The sequence below is a fragment of the Hoplias malabaricus genome, chromosome 7 (genome assembly GCF_029633855.1).
Source record: "Hoplias malabaricus isolate fHopMal1 chromosome 7, fHopMal1.hap1, whole genome shotgun sequence".
Taxonomy (NCBI): Eukaryota; Metazoa; Chordata; class Actinopteri; order Characiformes; family Erythrinidae; genus Hoplias; species Hoplias malabaricus.
In genome coordinates this window covers 46,337,497-46,356,797 of record NC_089806.1, presented here as the reverse complement: position 1 = coordinate 46,356,797, position 19,301 = coordinate 46,337,497, and the positions used below count along the sequence as shown (strand labels likewise).

Genomic DNA, 19,301 nt, shown 5'->3' with positions numbered 1-19,301 from the left:
AAATAACCATAGAGACATATACATAGTATCATCCATATGCTAGTTTAAAAAGATGAGTTTTGAGTCTGGTTTTAAAAACATCTACAGATGAACAAGCTCTCAGTTCGTCAGGAAGACTATTCCACAGCTTTGGACCCGCAACACAAAATGCTCTATTTCCAATGGTGCTCAGCTTAAAATGTGGGACCTCAAGCAAATGGAGGCTTGAGGACCGAAGGGTACGCACTGGAGAGTATGACTGAAGTAAACTACTTAGGTAAGAAGGGGCAAGGTCATGCAAGGATTTAAACACCAACACAAGCAATTTGTACCGTATATGAAACTTCACTGGAAGCCAATGAAGACAACTTAGGACTGGAGTAATATGCTCCCATGATCTTGTATGGGTCAGAACCCTAGCAGCAGAATTCTGCACATACTGCAGCCCGCTCAAAGCCCGAGCAGGGAGGCCACACAACAGAGCATTGCAGTAGTCGAGTCTGGAAGTTACAAATGCATGGACTACGGTCTCAGCAGCAGTGAGAGAGAGAAAAGGGCGAATCCTAGAGATATTTTTAAGATGGTAGAAGGCTGTCCTACATGTTGTTAATATGTGATTCAAATGATAATGTAGAATCAAAAATTACTCAGAGATTTCTCACTAGTGTTGAGGTAGAGACAACAAAACCAGGGACACAAACAGTAGTGTCACTAAGCCTCCTGACTGTTGAAGGAGAAGCAATTATGATGGCTTCAGATTTTTTATTATTTATTCTCAGGAAGTTCTCCATCATCAAAGCCCTCACACCAGTTAAGCAATTCAGCAAGGCACTAGGTGGCAAGCTGTGAGAAGGTTTTGTACAAATATATATCTGGACATCATCAGCAAAACAATGAAACTGCAGCCCATGATGTCTAATGATGTCACCAAGAGGAAGGATTTACAAAATAAAAAGCAGGGGCCCAAGAACAGAGCCCTGGGGGACACCATGTGACAAGGAGCATGTGTCAGATCGAAAACTTCCCATTGAAACAAACTGCTGCCTACCAGAAAGATACGATTGAAACCAAGCTAATGCAGTACCAGTTACGCCAAACATATTTTTGAGCAGAGTAAGTAAAAGGATATGACACACTGTATCAAATGCTGCAGTAAGGTCCATCAGAATAATAGAGTGTTTTAGCTTCCTGTAGTTTTTTCTTATAAGACAAGACCTGATCACCTTAAGCAAGGGCATGCAGTCAGGCCAGTTCTGTTTGAGAGTCGTTCAAGCTAACGACCAGCAGCTTTCAGCTTGCGCAGCTCAGCAGTGTACCAGGGAGCAGGCTGAAAAAATGTAACCAAGCGTGTTCTTAGAGGTGCCAGGTGGTTTAAAATATGTGACAATGTTTCGTCGTAGTGGGTCACTAGCAAATCAGGATCTAAGCAATCAGGTACCGGGCTCTGACTGAGCATCTCCATAACAGCAGGAGGACTGATATTTTTAACGCTGTAAACTGTAATGTAATGTAAACTGGCGTGATTGACGCTGCCCTCGCTGTTGACATGATAGTGGAAAGTCAAAGAACACAGCTTTATGGTCAGATACACACAGATCAATGCCTCTCACATTAAAAGGAGTTTTACCCAGAGAGCAAACAATGTCCAAGGTGTGGCCCTTGTTATGTGTAGGAAAATCAACGTGCTGAGAAATATCAAAGCTCTGTAAAACATTAAGAAATTCTTTAGCAAACAAACAGTTACCAGAATTGATGTGAATATTAAAGTCACCAAGCAGCAACAGATCAGAATAAACAGGAATGAGTGTGGAGATGAGCTCAGAAAACTCTGCCACAAAAACAGATGAGGTTTTTGGGGGGCGATAGATAAGCAGAACCAATACAGGTTTAACAGCAGAGACCAACAGCGCCAAACACTCAAACAATGTCATATTTGGGATTAAAACTGTTTTAACTTTGAGGCCAGGGCTGTACACCACTGCAAGTCCTCCTCCTCGTCCAGTTAAACGAGGTTTATCCACGTATTGATAATGTGGAGGCAGAGTCTGATTGAGCGTGAAATACTCATTGGGCCGCTGCCAGGTTTCCGTGAGACAGAGCAGGTCAATGTCATGTTCCTGGATAATATCAGCGACAAACGTTGCCTTATTATTTAAGGAACAAACATTAAACAGAGCACATTTAAGATTATGATCAGTGCTCAGAGCATGTAGAGATGTTGTAGACATGTAACATAGGTTCCGGTTATTTGCGTGATCAGTTGTAAACAGTTTGAGACACACACTTCAGAGATGTAAGAGTTGCAGTGAGGTAAATCAGTGAGGGACTGTGGCCAGTGCAGTGTTACTGAGTGTGTTTGTGTTTAAAGGAGTAACTCCAGCAGCTCCAGAGTCAGAATTAGTTTAATAAATTAATATTTGTTTACTGTATTATATTTATAATATAATATATTTGGTTTAGAGAGAGAGAGAGAGAGAGAGAGAGAGAGCAGTGCACAGTGTTACATCAGTAAAAGGACAGAGAAAAGACATATATTAAGAGTTGTAATAACTGAGAAGGCTCTTGCGGTACCAGTTACTAAACACTGTACAGTTCAGTCTCTTGGCCTCCAGTGTCTCTCCTTTATCAGCAGAGATAAACAGGATTGTCTTCATGGAGAACAGGATGAGGAAAACAGTCTGAATGACCTGCCATTCCAGTAGAACGTACGACTCACACTGGGGTCACACTACACCACTTTTAGCTCCATTTTAACCCTGATCTCCAGTCAGTCCGAGTCTGTGCTGCTCGGCTGTAGTCTGCAGAGCCCGGTGCAGTAGCAGAGTCAATCGGGGGAAAGTCTAAACATTAAACGATTGATTTTTCCAACCCGATTTACAGTCTGCTGTCATTCTTCAAACCGGACTTTGCCCGTAATAGCGTAATATAAACTCTTCAGCAACTCAAGTCAGAATGAGACCCTTCAACAGCCAATCAGAACAGAGCACAGAAAGTTAACACAGGCAGTAGATACAGAAAACTACAAGTCTAGAACTTTACATAGTTCTAGATGCAGATGTCCCCAGATAACCAGTATTACCTGTAACAGAAACAACACGTTGGGCCACATACGTCGTTACAGCCTTTATTCCAACTTTATTCAAATGTTCTGTTCCACCTTCAATAACACAGCACTGTGGAGAGAACTACTGCTGCAGGTCTGATACTTCTGAGACATTGAAGATGGAGCGTAGTCTCAGGTGTGTGCTGTTCTACTGATCTCCAGCTCCCTCTGCAGTGTGTAGAGACCGTGCTGACCACGTCTTCACATCCACCACCAAAGACAGTTCTACATTATTTTTCTCTGTGGATCGACACAAACAGCAGTGCAGACAATAACCACAGAGAGTTGTTGTAGGTGTGTGTTTATCCGTGTCTCCTGGGGAAGGCGAGTGTGTGTGTGGATCAGGAGGTTGGGGTCGTGTAGTGTGTGTCTCACGTTGTTCCAGTCTCCATAAAAATCATCAGAAACGGGTGTAGTGTGAGACCCCAGTCTGTTTCTAATCTGCTCCCACTGTAAAGGGGACATTTTATTTTAAAGTCTCTTTTTGTGTGCTTTTGTATTTCCACTTTGGTCTCTATTTCTCCTATAAACATTCCAAGTGCAAAAATAAAACCCTCTGTTTTCTGAGTCAGTCGAAAGAGTTCAGTGTCAGGAATCAAATGCTTCAACGAGCCGTATGGGTGTCTCCCTTATTGTGACGTCACAATGAAGAAATTTGCATAGATCCACCCTGGCATCACCCCTCACCTGCGTCAACACGAGATGAAATAATGAAAGAATAGAGCTGGAGATATCTCTTTATGTGAGTGATTTTGTGTAAAGAACTTCATGAACATGTTTTGTATCGCCCCATAGACCTATTCTAACCTGTTTAAAAAGAGGTACAATATGTCCCTTTAAAAAGTTCTGTAGTGTGTCACCAGGAGAACTGAAGATGTTCTGGAAGATCATGGTGGACACACACCTCTCTCTGGGTTAATGTTCCCTTTGATTTGTCCCACTATGTGTGTGTGTGTGTGTAAACCAGTCAGGTATTAACTCCAGAGATGGTGGTCTTATCTGCTTTGAGTGCTCCCTGATAACACGTCATATCCATGGGATTCCTACAGTTCTCTCACACCTACAGCTCTCAGTAACGGTCAGTCTATTTTACACAGGTGTAACACAGTAAAGAGAATTAGGAGAATCTGACCACTCCCCCCTCTCTCCCTGAACTCCTGCCAGAGTCTGTACACACCACTGGGTCTGAATACGTACAGTATCCCTTCCTGTGTTCTCTTACTCAGTCTACTGTCCTGTTCACTCTGTTTAATATCCACAGGACTGAAACCCAGAGAGCAGATTCTCCAGTGTCCAGCTGTGTGTCTGTAAAGAGTGACCAGATCATGGAGGACCCTCCTAAAGTCAGCACTGGGGGAGGAGAACCCAGCTGTGTGTCTATGAAGAGTGACCGGTCCATGGAGGAACCTCTTACATTCAGTAAAGAAGGAGGAAAACCCAGCTGTGTGTCTGTAAAGAGTGACCAGATCATGGAGGACCCTCCTAAAGTCAGCACTGGGGGAGGAGAACCCAGCTGTGTGTCTATGAAGAGTGACCGGTCCACGGGGAAACCTCCTGAATTCAGCAGTGGAGCTGTCCCCTCTGATCCAGAGTGAGTTACTGTCCTTCAGTGAAACACTGATGAGTGATAAATGAACAGATAAAGAAGGTTAGAACTCCTCTTGCTCTAAGAGCGTGAGAGGACACAGTGGAGAAAGACAGTCCAGAGCTTTGTAGATGTTCAGTCTGTGTTTAACTAAGAATCAGTTAAAGATCTATTAAATGAAACTGAAGTGGACGTGTCGGACAGAGCTGAGGACGTTTTGTCCAGTTCTGATTCTTCTGGAACACTAGGATAAGATCATAAACACAGGGACTCTTATTCTGTAATAGCTACTGTCCTCAGTTCAGTCCTAACTGAAGATCTGAGGAGAACTAAACAGATGAGATTAAGATGAGATTTTCAGAAACAGGAGCGCACATGATCCACTGTTTGAAGATGAACTGATGAAGGAGTGGAATCAGGTGTGTTTCTGCTTTATTGGAATGAAAAGCTGCAGTAACAGCGCCTCTTTGTGGAGAAGATTAGACCCTGCTGATCTGTGCAGCTGAACTCTGTGTGTTATAACGGCAGTGGAACCTTCATTATATATCTAGGATCTCCTACTGAATATGGATCCAGAACAGTCTGAATAATTAGTAATATCTGATGATGTAATATATTGATCAGGTTCTCCACATTATTCAGTCTGTGTTCTGATTCTCCACAGAGTCCAGAAGAAGACTCCTGACAGGACCAGGAAGAATATGGAGTCAGTATTCAAGGTGTGTGTGTAAAACACTGGAGGTGTGTGTGTGTGTGTGTTCCAGTGTTGTTATTATAGGACAGTAATAAAGGCTACTGTTTATTCACTGTAGCAGTGTTATAATGGAGAGTGATGTAGAGTTTGGTGATGGACAGTGATTCTGGATTTTCTTAGAATAATAAAATATAAATCATTATCACTTCCACCCCTCAGCTCACACTGCACTGTCTGACAGACTCTGTGTTAATATTTCTATTTTAATCAGGAGCTGGAGCAGAGAGTGATCTCTGTGGTGAAGAATCATCTGAAGAGGTTTATGAAGCTGCTGAGTGAGGATTACCCAGCATGCTCTGAGAGAGAGGAGGAGGAGGAGGAGGAGGATGGTGTTAGAGACGGAGTGATGAAGATCACACTGAACGTCCTGAGGAACATGAACCACACACACCTCGCTCACACACTGCAGAGCAGTAAGACTTCAGGGTCCTGTCTTTACTCTTTAGACACTTTAATATCTTTATATACACTTAATAAAGACATTGTCCACTCATTTTCATACTTTGTTCTGATCATGGTCTGTGTGTTCAGTGGTGAATCTGCTCTGAAGCAGCAAAGAGAGAATGATGTGTGTTTTTTTGTCTGTAGAGGGTTTACATTTTTTTTTCTGTTGTATTTTAGTGTGTGGGGCTCACTTTGACTCATGTGCCACCAGGGGTCTGTCCCAAAGTCTAGTGAGCTCCCTAGGTAGGCACTGACTATGTAGTCTGGCCTAATGAGGCAGATTATTGAGACACAGTAGTTAGAGAGTGATTGCGTCACGGCTTGTTCCCACCCACTGATCGCAACCAGTGTTTACTTCACTCAGTGTCACCTCAGCATTTCAGTGCCATGGAGTCAAATCTTCCTGTTTTTATCATGATTTAGTTACTTTTGCTCTGGAAGAAGAGACAGGAGATGTTCTGGCGTTGCCTCCTGGGATTGTCTTGGCGGCTGAGGAATTGTCTGGGATTCTGCCTTTAAATTTGGCCAGGTTATGATATCTCAGTAGACAGCATAGTGACATGTCTAAGAACTGTGACAGCCCATGTGTTGGGAGCGCACTCACTGTGACGTAAAATACTCTCTAGTTAGATAGCTCTCTAGGTTTTGGGACAGACCCCAGGTCTGCCACAGAACCAATCAAACTGAGCGATAAGTTACACCTCTCCCCTCTAGAGCTATTTTCTCAGCACAGTAAGGCTCTAAAGCCCTGATGGAAGTGGATGAGTGTCTCAGGGGGACGGCTGCTGGATTGAAGCATTGACCACATCTCCTCAGCGATGGATGTCCAGTGTTTTTGCACTGTGATGTGTCTAATTTGTCAGAGTGTGTTTTCAACTGCAGTTACAGGCAGTGAATTAATGAATGAATGTTTTTAACAGTGCTAACTAAACTGAAGCTAAACTGTATGAGTTTATCATTATTACATACTATATGTGTTACAACTGAAAGACTTTAAGCATTAATTTAATTAAATACCTCATGAACATTTAAGTTATTTATTATTCCAGTATTAATGGATATAACATTTAGGGCTGAACTTAAGAAAAATAATTGTATTTAATATGTTTTGTTTCCTCATTTTTATTAGAACTAGCTCCTTCTTCTCATCGAAAGCTGAAATCAACCCTGAAGGAGAAGTTCCAGAAGATTAATGAAGGAGTCTCTAATCCTGGAAGCTCAGCTCTTCTGAATGAGATCTACACAGATCTGTACATCACAGAGGGAGGGAATGGAGAGGTCAATACTGAACATGAGGTCAGACAGATTGAGACAGTGTCCAGGAGACCAGCAGCACAGGAGAAACCCATTAAATGCAGCCAGCTCTTTAAAGATAAAGCCATCAGAACTGTGCTGACTAAAGGAGTGGCTGGAATTGGAAAAACAGTCTCTGTGCAGAAGTTCATTCTGGACTGGGCCGAAGGAAAAGAAAACCAGGACGTCCTCTTCATATTTCCACTTCCTTTCAGAGAGCTGAACATGATGAAGGAGAAAAGGCTCAGTCTGATGGAGCTTCTTCATCAGTTTTTCAGAGACACAAAAGAATTAAAACCAAGAGACTATGATCTCTACAGAGTCCTGTTCATCTTTGACGGTCTGGACGAGTGTCGACTTCCTCTAGATTTCCAGAACAATGAGGGATTGTGGGATGTAACACAGTCAGCCTCAGTGGATGTGCTGCTGACAAACCTCATCAAGGGGAATCTGCTTCCCTCGGCTCTCCTCTGGATCACCTCTCGACCAGCGGCAGCCAATCAGATCCCTCCTGAGTGTGTTGACCAGGTAACAGAGGTACGAGGGTTCAGTGACCCTCAGAAAGAGCAGTACTTCAGGAAGAGGATCAGTGACCAGAGCCTGGCCAATCAAATCATCTCCCACATCAAGTCCTCCAGAAGCCTCTACATCATGTGCCACATCCCAGTCTTCTGCTGGATCTCAGCCACGGTTCTAGAGAGAGTTTTGGGTGGAGCAGATGATGGAGAGACCCCCAAGACTCTGACTCAAATGTTCACACACTTCCTGATCTTTCAGATCAAACACAAGGAACAAAAGTACCAGGGAAAACAGGAGGTTGATCTTCAGAAAACTAGAGAGAGTGTCCTGGCTCTGGGAAAACTGGCGTTCCAACAGCTGGAGAAAGGCAATCTGATCTTCTACGAGGACGACCTGAGAGAGTGTGGCATTAACGTCAGAGAAGTGTCAGTGTACTCAGGAGTCTGTACCCAGATCTTCAGACAGGAGTTTGGGCTGCACCTGGGGAAGGTGTTCAGCTTTGTCCACCTGAGTGTCCAGGAGTTTCTGGCTGCTTTATATGCATTACTCTCCTTCATCAGCAGAGATGAACTACAACAGAGATCTGGGATCTTCAGAGCATCCACCATGTCACAGTTTCTGAATTCTGCAGTGGACAAGGCCTTACAGAGTGAGAATGGACACCTGGACCTTTACCTCCGGTTCCTTCTGGGTCTCTCACTGGAGTCCAATCAGACTCTCTTACGAGGAATACTGACTCAGACAGGAATCAGATCTCACAGCAGAGAGGAGACAGTCCAGTACATCAAGAAGAAGATCAGGGAGAATCCCTCTCCAGAGAAAACCATCAATCTGTTCCACTGTCTGAATGAACTGAATGATCACTCTCTAGTGCAGGAAGTCAAGGAACACCTGAACAGAGGAGGTTCTCTCAGTGGAGTCAGGTTCTCTCCTGATCAGTGGTCAGCTGTGGCATTTGTGTTGCTGAATTCAGAAGAAGAACTAGATGAGTTTGACCCGAGGAAATATAATCTATCAGAGGAAGGTGTTCTGAGACTGCTGCCAGTGATCAAAGCGTCCAGAAAAGCTCTGTGAGTTCATCATTAATAAATGTTTATTATACTTTTAGATTTACTGCTGAATCTTCTCTCATTGTCTGAAATATCAGGCTACAACAATTCAGTGAACATTTTCTAGTTTCAAAAGGAAGGGATCTATTCATCATGCCATATCATCACACCACATGCTGTATTTACTGTTTTTACAGACTTGCTGGGTGTAATCTCACCAAGGACTCCTGTGAAACTCTGGGATCAGCTCTACAGTCAGTAAACTCCTCCCTGAAAGAGCTGGACCTCAGTAACAATCACCTGCAGGATTCAGGATTGGAGCTGCTCTCTGCTGGACTGAAGAGTTCACTCTGTAAACTGGAGACTCTCAGGTATATCTTTCTGTAGAGTCAGTCCTGAATGAACAAGTAGATTAGAAACTTTAACTCATGTTACACACAATATATCAATCCAGTGAACCTATTCTAAATAAAAAAAGAAGCATTTGGACTGTATCATCACTCTACACCATCATACAATGTGCTGTATTTACTCTTTTTTTTACAGACTTGCTGTGTGTAATCTTACCAAGGACTCCTGTGAAACTCTGGGATCAGCTCTACAGTCAGTAAACTCCTCCCTGAAAGAGCTGGACCTCAGTAACAATGACCTACAGGATTCAGGATTGGAGTTGCTCTCTGCTGGACTGAAGAGTTCACTCTGTAAACTGGAAACTCTCAGGTAAAATTTGTAAAAGCCAAATTACTGTTCTTTGAAATCTAATGTTTTCTTTCATTTTCTTATTATTATTCTATTCGCAAAATGTAAAATGCTACTCCTCCTAGGGTTCTCATGCTACAGCTACGAAACTTCACATAGTCATAGATTGTCACGATTCACGGGCAGACTGACGGAGGCGGACGCACTTGCTAACACAAAATACTTTTATTAACAGAAAATAACCAAAACAGACTTTAAACAAAAAGGAAAACAGGCTAAACTAGACTCTAAGACATAAGCAGGGTAAACGGGGACAGACGGAAAACAAAGCGAAACGCTGACAGAGGAAACTTACAGAGATAGACAGATAACATGATCGACAGGACGGGCGACAACGGAGAAAAGAGATACGACACGGTGAATAGAGAAGTGAAATGAACGACAAACAGGACGTGAAACAAGAGGGCTTAAATACAGACACAAACGAGACACACCTGGACAGATAACGAGGACGGGTAACACATGACACGGACGAGGAGGCGGAACAAAGGCGGAGACTCGAACATAAACAAAACAGAGCCATGTGCAAATAAAGCACATGGCGGGGACAACAAACTGACAGGACGAAGGCGTGACAGATGCCCCCCCCAAGAACGCGCAACTCCCGGGCGCGTACTCCTAAACCCCCCAGGAGCTGGCACAGGAGAGGGCTCGGAAAACAAGACAGGAAAACAAACCAACGGGTGACAGGACTCAGGACAGGACGGGAACAGACACAGGAGCCGGGGACACGACAGGACCGAATATACTAGACGGGACACGGGACATGACAGGAGACTGACAAAGGGGGGCAACAAGAGACGAGAACGGACTGGGCAGGACAGGAGTGGACACATGGGAATTGACGGGAGACTGGACTGGAGACAAGACAGGGGACTGAACGTGGGACGGATACGGAGACTGGACACGTTTGGGGACAGAAGACTGGACATGAACAGGTGACAGAACAGGGGACTGGAATGGAGACGGGACTGATGACAGGACTGGGTGCTGGGACTGGACGGGAGCAGAGACTGGTGACGAGACAGGGGACAGGATCGGAACGTTAGACTGGACAGGGGTATGTGACTGGACAGAAGACAGGACAGGTGACTGAACGCGGGATGGGTACGGTGACTTGACATGTTTGGAGACAGTGGACTGGACATGAGACGAGACAGAGGGTTGAAACAAGGACTGGACAGGAGACGGGACATAGGGTTGAAATGGGGCCTGGACAGGACTAACAGGGGACTGGACATGTTTGGGGACAGAAGAATGGACATGGGCAGGTGACAGGACAGGGGACTGAAATGGAGACAGGACCGAGGGTTGAAACGGTGACTGGAGAGGAGACGAGACTTGAGACTGAACAGGGGGTTGAAACATTGACTGGACAGGGCTGACAGGGGACTGGACAGGACTCACAGGAAACTGGACTGGACTAGGTAGGGGAACAGGGACCAAGACATTCAGGGGGACAGACACAAACACAGTGACAGGGACCGGGACAGACACAAAGGCAGACACGGGTACTGGGACAAGGACAGAGACAGGAACCAAGACAGGGACAGACAAGGGAACCAAAGTAACATGTGGATGCCCAGGGCTGGCAAAGGTTTGTGGGGCAGACTGAGAAGCCAGCCTGGGCACAACTCTAGGGATTGGCCCCGAAGTCCTTCGGGCCGACCTACGGACTTGACCAGGAGCAGCCGGGGCCACAGTCACGGGGGCCGGAACGGCCGAGGCCACAGTCACGGGGGCAGAAACGGCCTTAGCCACAGTCACGGGGACAGGAGCGGCCGTAACCACAGTCACGGGGACAGGAGCGGCCGTAACCACAGTCACGGGGACAGGAGCGGCCGTAGCCACAGTCACGGGGACAGGAGCGGCCGTAGCCACAGTCACGGGGACAGGAGCGGCCGTAGCCACAGTCACGGGGACAGGAGCGGCCGTAGCCACAGTCACGGGGACAGGAGACCCTGCGACGTCGACCACGGAGGCCGGGGAGCCGGTGACGTCGTCCACGGAGGCAGGGGAGCCTGCGACGTCGTCCATGGAGGCCGGGGAGCCTGCGACGTCGTCCACGGAGGCAGGGGAGCCTGCGACGTCGTCCACGGAGGCAGGGGAGCCTGCGACGACTTCCAAGGAGGCAGGAGACAGTGCGACGACGTCCACGGAGGCAGAGGAATCTGCGACGACGTCCACGGAGGCAGAGGAATCTGCGACGTCGTCCACGAAGACTGGGGAACGTGCGACGACGTCCACGAAGGCAGAGGAATCTGCGCCGTCGTCCACGAAGACTGGGGAACGTGCGACGACGTCCACGAAGGCAGAGGAATCTGCGCCGTCATCCACGAAGACTGGGGAACGTGCGACGACGTCCACGGAGGCAGAGGAGTCTGCGCCGTCGTCCACGAAGACTGGAGAACGTGCGATGACGTCCACGGAGGCATAGGAATCTGCGCCGTCGTCCACAAAGACTGGGGAACGTGCGACGACGTCCACGGAGGCAGAGGAGTCTGCGCCGTCGTCCACGAAGACTGGGGAACGTGCGACGACGTCCACGGAGGCAGAGGAGTCTGCGACGTCGTCCACGAAGACTGGGGAACGTGCGACGACGTCCACGGAGGCAGAGGAATCTGTGCCGTCATCCACGGAGACTTGAGAGGCGGGCGTCGCTCTCATGAAGACAGGAGAGGCGCGCGCCGCCTTCAAAGAGAGCTCCAGGCTTGCCATGAGGCCTGTAAGCTTCTCCTGGATGTCAGGAGTGAGCGCAGAGAGGTGCTTGGGAACTGGGGGCCTAGCGACGATGTCCATGGAAACAGGAGGCCCTGCAGCGACGTCGTCCATGGAGACAGGCGCGGCCGTTGGCGAAGCGCTCTCGGAGACAGGCGCGGCCGTTGGCGAAGCGCTCTCGGAGACAGGCGTGGCCGTTGGCGAAGCGCTCTTGGAGACAGGCGCGGCCGTTGGCGAAGCGCTCTCGGAGACAGGCGCGGCAGGAGGCGCCGCGTTCACGAAGACAGGCGTGGCAGGAAGCGCCGCGTTTACGAACACAGGCGCGGCAGGAGGCGCCGCGTTCACGAAGACAGGCGCGGCAGGAGGCGCCGCGTTCACGAAGACAGGCGCGGCAGGAGGCGCCGCGTTCACGAAGACAGGTGCGGCAGGAGGCGCCGTGTTCACAAAGACAGGCGCGGCAGGAGGCGCCGTGTTTACGGAGACTGGAGCGGCAAGCCTTACTGCGATGACGTCCTCGGAGGCAGGGACCCGCGCCGCTCGCCGGGCTCGCGTTGGAGCTGTAGAGGGTTTAGGGGGTTTGACGGGCACACTCATGAGGGATGTCATCGACCATGGATCCCCCAGAGATGTGCCCCTGTTAGCCTCCTGAGGATGAAGGCTAACAGCCCCTATCCTTAACCCCCCCCAAAAAATTTCCCCGGACCTGAGGGGGTAATCCACCATCGACGGAGTAACTCCAGCATTTTTCTTACGGCGATTCCTTCGCCTCCCGCTGGAGTAATCCGCCGATCCAGGAGTCGACTCAACAGAAGTCCTTGACTCTATTAGTGCCTGGATAATATTAGCCTGGACTTCTCTTAGCTCTCGCTAGAATAAACCATCGATTCTCGACTCGAGTCCTTTGTTGGGGAATCAGGAACCGCGTCGGGCCAGAGCTGATGCAATTGATTCCAGTCTGAGGCTGCTCTTAACGCCTCCTCCACCGGACCTCTGGGGCTTGTTCGAAAAGGAGTCCGGCGAAGAGCACCCCTCCTGACGAAGTGGTCCGAGCTAGCTGCGTCCTTAGGGTCGTTCATTCTGTCACGATTCACGGGCAGACTGACGGAGGCGGACGCACTTGCTAACACAAAATACTTTTATTAACAGAAAATAACCAAAACAGACTTTAAACAAAAAGGAAAACAGGCTAAACTAGACTCTAAGACATAAGCAGGGTAAACGGGGACAGACGGAAAACAAAGCGAAATGCTGACAGAGGAAACTTACGGAGATAGACAGATAACATGATCGACAGGACGGGCGACAACGGAGAAAAGAGATACGACACGGTGAATAGAGAAGTGAAATGAACGACAAACAGGACGTGAAACAAGAGGGCTTAAATACAGACACAAACGAGACACACCTGGACAGATAACGAGGACGGGTAACACATGACACGGACGAGGAGGCGGAACAAAGGCGAAGACTCAAACATAAACAAAACAGAGCCATGTGCAAATAAAGCACATGGCGGGGACAACAAACTGACAGGACGAAGGCGTGACATAGATCCTGTGCCAACTCGGGCTTTTGTTTTTTAGAGCGATCCGACCTACAGATTTCAAAATACGAGCTTCTAAAGTGGGTATGTTTCCTATAGGAAAGCATTGGCCAAAATTTCAACCTGCTCTAAGTCAGTCAATTTTAAAGCTTTGGCCACAAGGTTTCAAATTTTCGGACCCGGGCACAACAAGACCCATCACATCTCACACTCATCTGTTTGTGTGTTTTTACCCTGCCACAATTCTAGCAATACCTAGCAAGCCAAATTCATGAAAATTATTGAACTTTCACCCTCTAGTTTAATATTTTATGTAGCTGTTTGGTGTAACAGTGCAATGTAATATTATGTACATCTCATTAAACAATATCTTCACTCAGACTCACTGTCCAGATGAGAATTACTTCTACTTTGTCTTGGATCCATTCTGAATGTTTTATAACTAGCTCTTACTTCCCAGAATAAAATATATATTTTAACATGTACTAATTCAAAGTAAAAAAAAAAGTACTATGTCATTTTAGCTGTGGTGTGTAACAGCATTGACTCATTTTAAACAGAGTTTAGTGATGTGTGTGTTTGTGTGTACTGTACTACACCTGTTGTTACTCTGTGTAAACTCCATCTGTTCCTTTCTGCAGATTGTCTGGGTGTATGATTACAGATGAAGGCTATTGTTCTCTTGCTACAGCTCTGAAATCTAACCCCTCCCACCTGAGAGAAATGAATCTGAGTTACAATCACCCAGGAGAGTCTGGAGGGAAGCTGCTCTCTAATCTACTGCAGGATCCACACTTTGCACTGGAGATACTACAGTGAGTTTTACACACACACACTTGTGGACGGTGGAGCTGAGAGAGAGGACAGTGTAACTGTAGAACTACAGAGGGAACGGCATGTGGACGGTGGAGCTGAGAGAGTGGACAGTGAGTGGACACGGTGTGTATCTGTAGAACTACAGAGTGACCGGCGTGTGGACGGTGGAACTGAGAGAGTGGACAGTGAGTGGACACTGTGTGTAACTGTAGAACTACAGAGTGACCTGCATGTGGACGGTGGAGCTGAGAGAGTGGACAGTGAGTGGACACGATGTGTAACTGTAGAACTACAGAGTGACCGGCATGTGGACGGTGGAGCTGAGAGAGCATACAGTGAGTGGACACGGTGTGTAACTGTAGAACTACAGAGTGACCGGCATGTGGACGGTGGAGCTGAGAGAGTGGACAGTGAGTGGACACGGTGTGTAACTGTAGAACTACAGAGAGACCGGCGTGTGGACGGTGGAGCTGAGAGAGCATACAGTGAGTGGACACGGTGTGTAACTGTAGAACTACAGAGTGACCGGCATGTGGACGGTGGAGCTGAGAGAGTGGACAGTGAGTGGACAAGGTGTGTAAATGTAGAACTACAGAGTGACCGGCGTGTGGATGGTGGAGCTCAGTGAGTGGACACGGTGTGTAACTGTAGAACTACAGAGTGACCGGCATGTGGACGGTGGAGCTGAGAGAGAGGACAGTGAATGGACACGGTGTGTAACTGTAGAACAACAGAGTGACCTGCGTGTGGACAGTGGAGCTGAGAGAGTGGACAGTGAGTGGACAAGGTGTGTAACTGTAGAACTACAGAGTGACCGGCGTGTGGACGGTGGAGCTGAGAGAGTGGACAGTGAGTGGACACTGTGTGTAACTGTAGAACTACAGAGTGACCTGCGTGTGGACAGTGGAGCTGAGAGAGTGGACAGTGAGTGGACAAGGTGTGTAACTGTAGAACTACAGAGTGACCGGCGTGTGGACGGTGGAGCTGAGAGAGAGGACAGTGAGTGGACACGGTGTGTGACTGTAGAACTACAGAGTGTCCAGCGTGTGGACGGTGGAGCTGAGAGAGAGGACAGTGAGGGGACACGGTGTGTTACTCTAGAACTACAGAGTGACCGGCGTGTGGACGGTGGAGCTGAGAGAGAGGACAGTGAGTGGACACGGTGTGTAACTGTAGAACTACAGAGTGACCGGCGTGTGGACGGTGGAGCTGAGAGAGTGGACAGTGAGTGGACACGGTGTGTAACTGTAGAGCTACAGAGTGACCGGCGTGTGGACGGTGGAGCTGAGAGAGAGGACAGTGAGTGGACAGTGTAACTGTAGAACTACAGAGTGACCGGCGTGTGGACGGTGGAGCTGAGAGAGTGGACAGTGAGTGGACACGGTGTGTAACTGTAGAACTACAGAGTGACCGGCGTGTGGACGGTGGAGCTGAGAGAGAGGACAGTGAGTGGACACGGTGTGTGACTGTAGAACTACAGAGTGACCGGCGTGTGGACGGTGGAGCTGAGAGAGAGGACAGTGAGTGGACACGGTGTGTAACTGTAGAACTACAGAGTGACCGGCGTGTGGACGGTGGAGCTGAGAGAGAGGACAGTGAGTGTAGAAACAAGGAGGTGTTCATAATGTTGTGGCTGATGGGTGAACACACTCCTGTAAGTTTGAGCTCTAAAACCACAGAAGTGCAGCCCCCCACTGCGGTGATGAGGGGGAGGAGCTGAACCCCGCGGGGGGCATCACATGACCCCGGTGTTGGGGGAATGCTCTTATGGTCACAGCCCTAGTTTCAGGTTGATGTGGAGTTTAATGAGTTTATAAATGTGTGTGTTTGATCTTTAGAGTCCAACACGGAGGAATCAGCAGAATGAGACCAGGACTGAAGAAATGTAAGATACACACACACACACACTATACACACACACACACACACACACAAACACACACACACTATACACACACACACTATACACACACACACTATACACACACTATACACACACACTAACACACACACAAACACACAGTATACACTAAGACACACACAGTATACACTAAGACACACACACACACACAGAGTATACACTAACACACACACTATACACACACAAACAACACACTACACACACACACTATACAAACACACACACAAACAACACACTACACACACACACTATACAAACACACACACAAACAACACACACACACACACACAGTATACACTAACACACATACACACACAGTATACACTAAGACACACACACACACTATACACACACACACAGAGTATACACTAACACACACACTATACACACACAAACAACACACTACACACACACACTATACAAACACACACACAAACAACACACTACACACACACACTATACAAACACACACACACACACACACACTATACACTAACATAAATATATAGTAAAAACACATGTATAGTATTGTTTGTAAATGTGTGTGTGTGTGTGTGTGTGTGTGTGTGTGTGTACAGATTACTGTGATCTGACTCTGGATCCAAACACAGCACACACTGGTCTCTCTCTGTCTGAGGGAAACAGGAAGGTGGAGTGTGTGGAGGAGACTCAGTCGTATCCACATCATCCGGAGAGATTTGATGTTGTTTATCAGGTTCTGAGTGTGGAGAGTTTAACTGGACGCTGTTACTGGGAGGTGGAGTGGAGGGGGAGGGGGGTTTATATCTCAGTGTCGTACAGAGGAATCAGGAGGAAAGGACGAGGAGCTGAGAGTGGGTTTGGATCCAATAAATTCTCCTGGAGTCTGATCTGCTCTGAGAACAGTTACAGGGTCAGACACAATAATCAGATCACTGCGATACACACCCCCTCTCGCTCTAACAGAGTCGGAGTGTATCTGGACTGGGGGTCCGGCACTCTGTCCTTCTACACCATCTCACCTCACACACACACACTCACACACTTACACACACTCACCTCCACATTCACTGAGCCCCTCTACGCTGGGTTTAGGTTCTGGGATTATGACTCCTCAGTGCGTCTGTGTGAGACAGAATAGACACACTCTCTCTCTCCTACACACACACACACACACACACACACACAATATCACATTTTCAGACACACACTAACACTAATATTTTTTATTAAAAGGTTTAAAATGTAAAAAAACTGAAATGTCTTTGTGACTCTGTGTTGTGTCTGTTTTCTCTCAGTTTTTAATTGATTTTAAATTAAATGTAGGGTTTAAATGATTTCCACATCATTGTGAGTTGTTTTTATTTACATGTTGCACACTGATTTAGAGCAGTGGGGAAATACACTACGTTATAAAACAAGGACCTAAGTAAGGGGTGTGTGTGTGTGTGTGTGTGTGTGTGTGTGTGTGTACACTGCACTGCACTCTATAATGATAATAATAATACACAGTGTTTCCCCTCCTCCTCCTCCTCCTCCTCATACAGCCACTAGCATTAGCATATTCGGTCTGGCAAACATGCCTTGTCTTCGCTAGCTTATGCTACTATGTCTCTGCTAGCATTAGCCTATTCAGCCTGTTAGATGTGCCTTGCCTCCGCTAGCTCAAGCTACTATTTCTCCACTAGCGTTAGCATATTCAGACTGGCAAAAGTGCCTTGTTTCCGTTAGCCTATGCTACTATGTCTCCGCTAGCATTAGCATATTCAGACTGGCAAACGTGCATTGTTGCTGCTAGCTTATGCTACTATGTCTCCGCTAGCATTAGCATATTCAGACTGGCAAAAGTGCCTTGTCTCCGTTAGCATATGCTACTATGTCTCCACTAGCGTTAGCATATTCAGACTGGCAAACGTGCATTGTCGCTGCTAGCTTATGCTACTATGTCTCTGCTAGCATTAGCCTAGTCAGCCTGTTAGATGTGCCTTGCCTCCGCTAGCTCAAGCTACTATTTTGCCGCTAGCATTAGCATATTCAGACTGGCAAAAGTGCCTTGTTTCCGTTAGCCTATGCTACTATGTCTCCGCTAGCGTTAGCATATTCAGACTGGCAAACGTGCATTGTCGCTGCTAGCTTATGCTACTATGTCTCCGCTAGCATTAGCATATTCAGACTGGCAAACGTGCATTGTCTTTGCTAGCTCAAGCTACTATTTCTCCGCTAGCGTTTGCATATTCCGACTTTCAAATGTGCCTTGTCTCCGCTAGCTTATGCTACTATGTCTCCGCTAGCGTTAGCATATGCAGACTGGCAAACGTGCGTTGTCTCTGCTAGCTTATGCTACTATGTCTCCGCTAGCGTTAGCATATTCAGACTGGCAAAAGTGCCTTGTCTCCGTTAGCATATGCTACTATGTCTCCACTAGCGTTAGCATATTCAGACTGGCAAACGTGCATTGTCGCTGCTAGCTTATGCTACTATGTCTCTGCTAGCATTAGCCTATTCAGCCTGTTAGATGTGCCTTGCCTCCGCTAGCTCAAGCTACTGTTTTGCCGCTAGCGTTAGCATATTCAGACTGGCAAAAGTGCCTTGTTTCCGTTAGCCTATGCTACTATGTCTCCGCTAGCGTTAGCATATTCAGACTGGCAAACGTGCATTGTCGCTACTAGCTTATGCTACTATGTCTCCGCTAGCATTAGCATATTCAGACTGGCAAACGTGCATTGTCTTTGCTAGCTCAAGCTACTATTTCTCCGCTAGCGTTTGCATATTCAGACTTTCAAATGTGCCTTGTCTCCGCTAGCTTATGCTACTATGTCTCCGCTAGCATTAGCATATT

The 19,301-nt window shown here is 47.2% G+C and overlaps 1 protein-coding gene across 1 annotated transcript in view; it reads left to right on the top strand.

The window, feature by feature from the left end:
* The window catches only part of LOC136701755 (NLR family CARD domain-containing protein 3-like), a 19,162-nt gene extending 1,378 nt beyond the window's left edge, over positions 1-17,784 (top strand). Inside the window, exons 2-10 of the mRNA XM_066676449.1 lie at positions 4,344-4,673; positions 5,332-5,386; positions 5,633-5,834; positions 6,995-8,747; positions 8,924-9,097; positions 9,273-9,446; positions 14,388-14,561; positions 16,401-16,447; positions 17,062-17,784. Coding sequence (XP_066532546.1) covers positions 4,408-4,673; positions 5,332-5,386; positions 5,633-5,834; positions 6,995-8,747; positions 8,924-9,097; positions 9,273-9,446; positions 14,388-14,561; positions 16,401-16,447; positions 17,062-17,603 — 3,387 coding nt within the window. The 5' untranslated portion in view covers positions 4,344-4,407 and the 3' untranslated portion in view covers positions 17,604-17,784. The remainder of the gene's footprint in view (positions 1-4,343; positions 4,674-5,331; positions 5,387-5,632; positions 5,835-6,994; positions 8,748-8,923; positions 9,098-9,272; positions 9,447-14,387; positions 14,562-16,400; positions 16,448-17,061) is intronic.
* Positions 17,785-19,301: the final 1,517 nt, after the last annotated feature.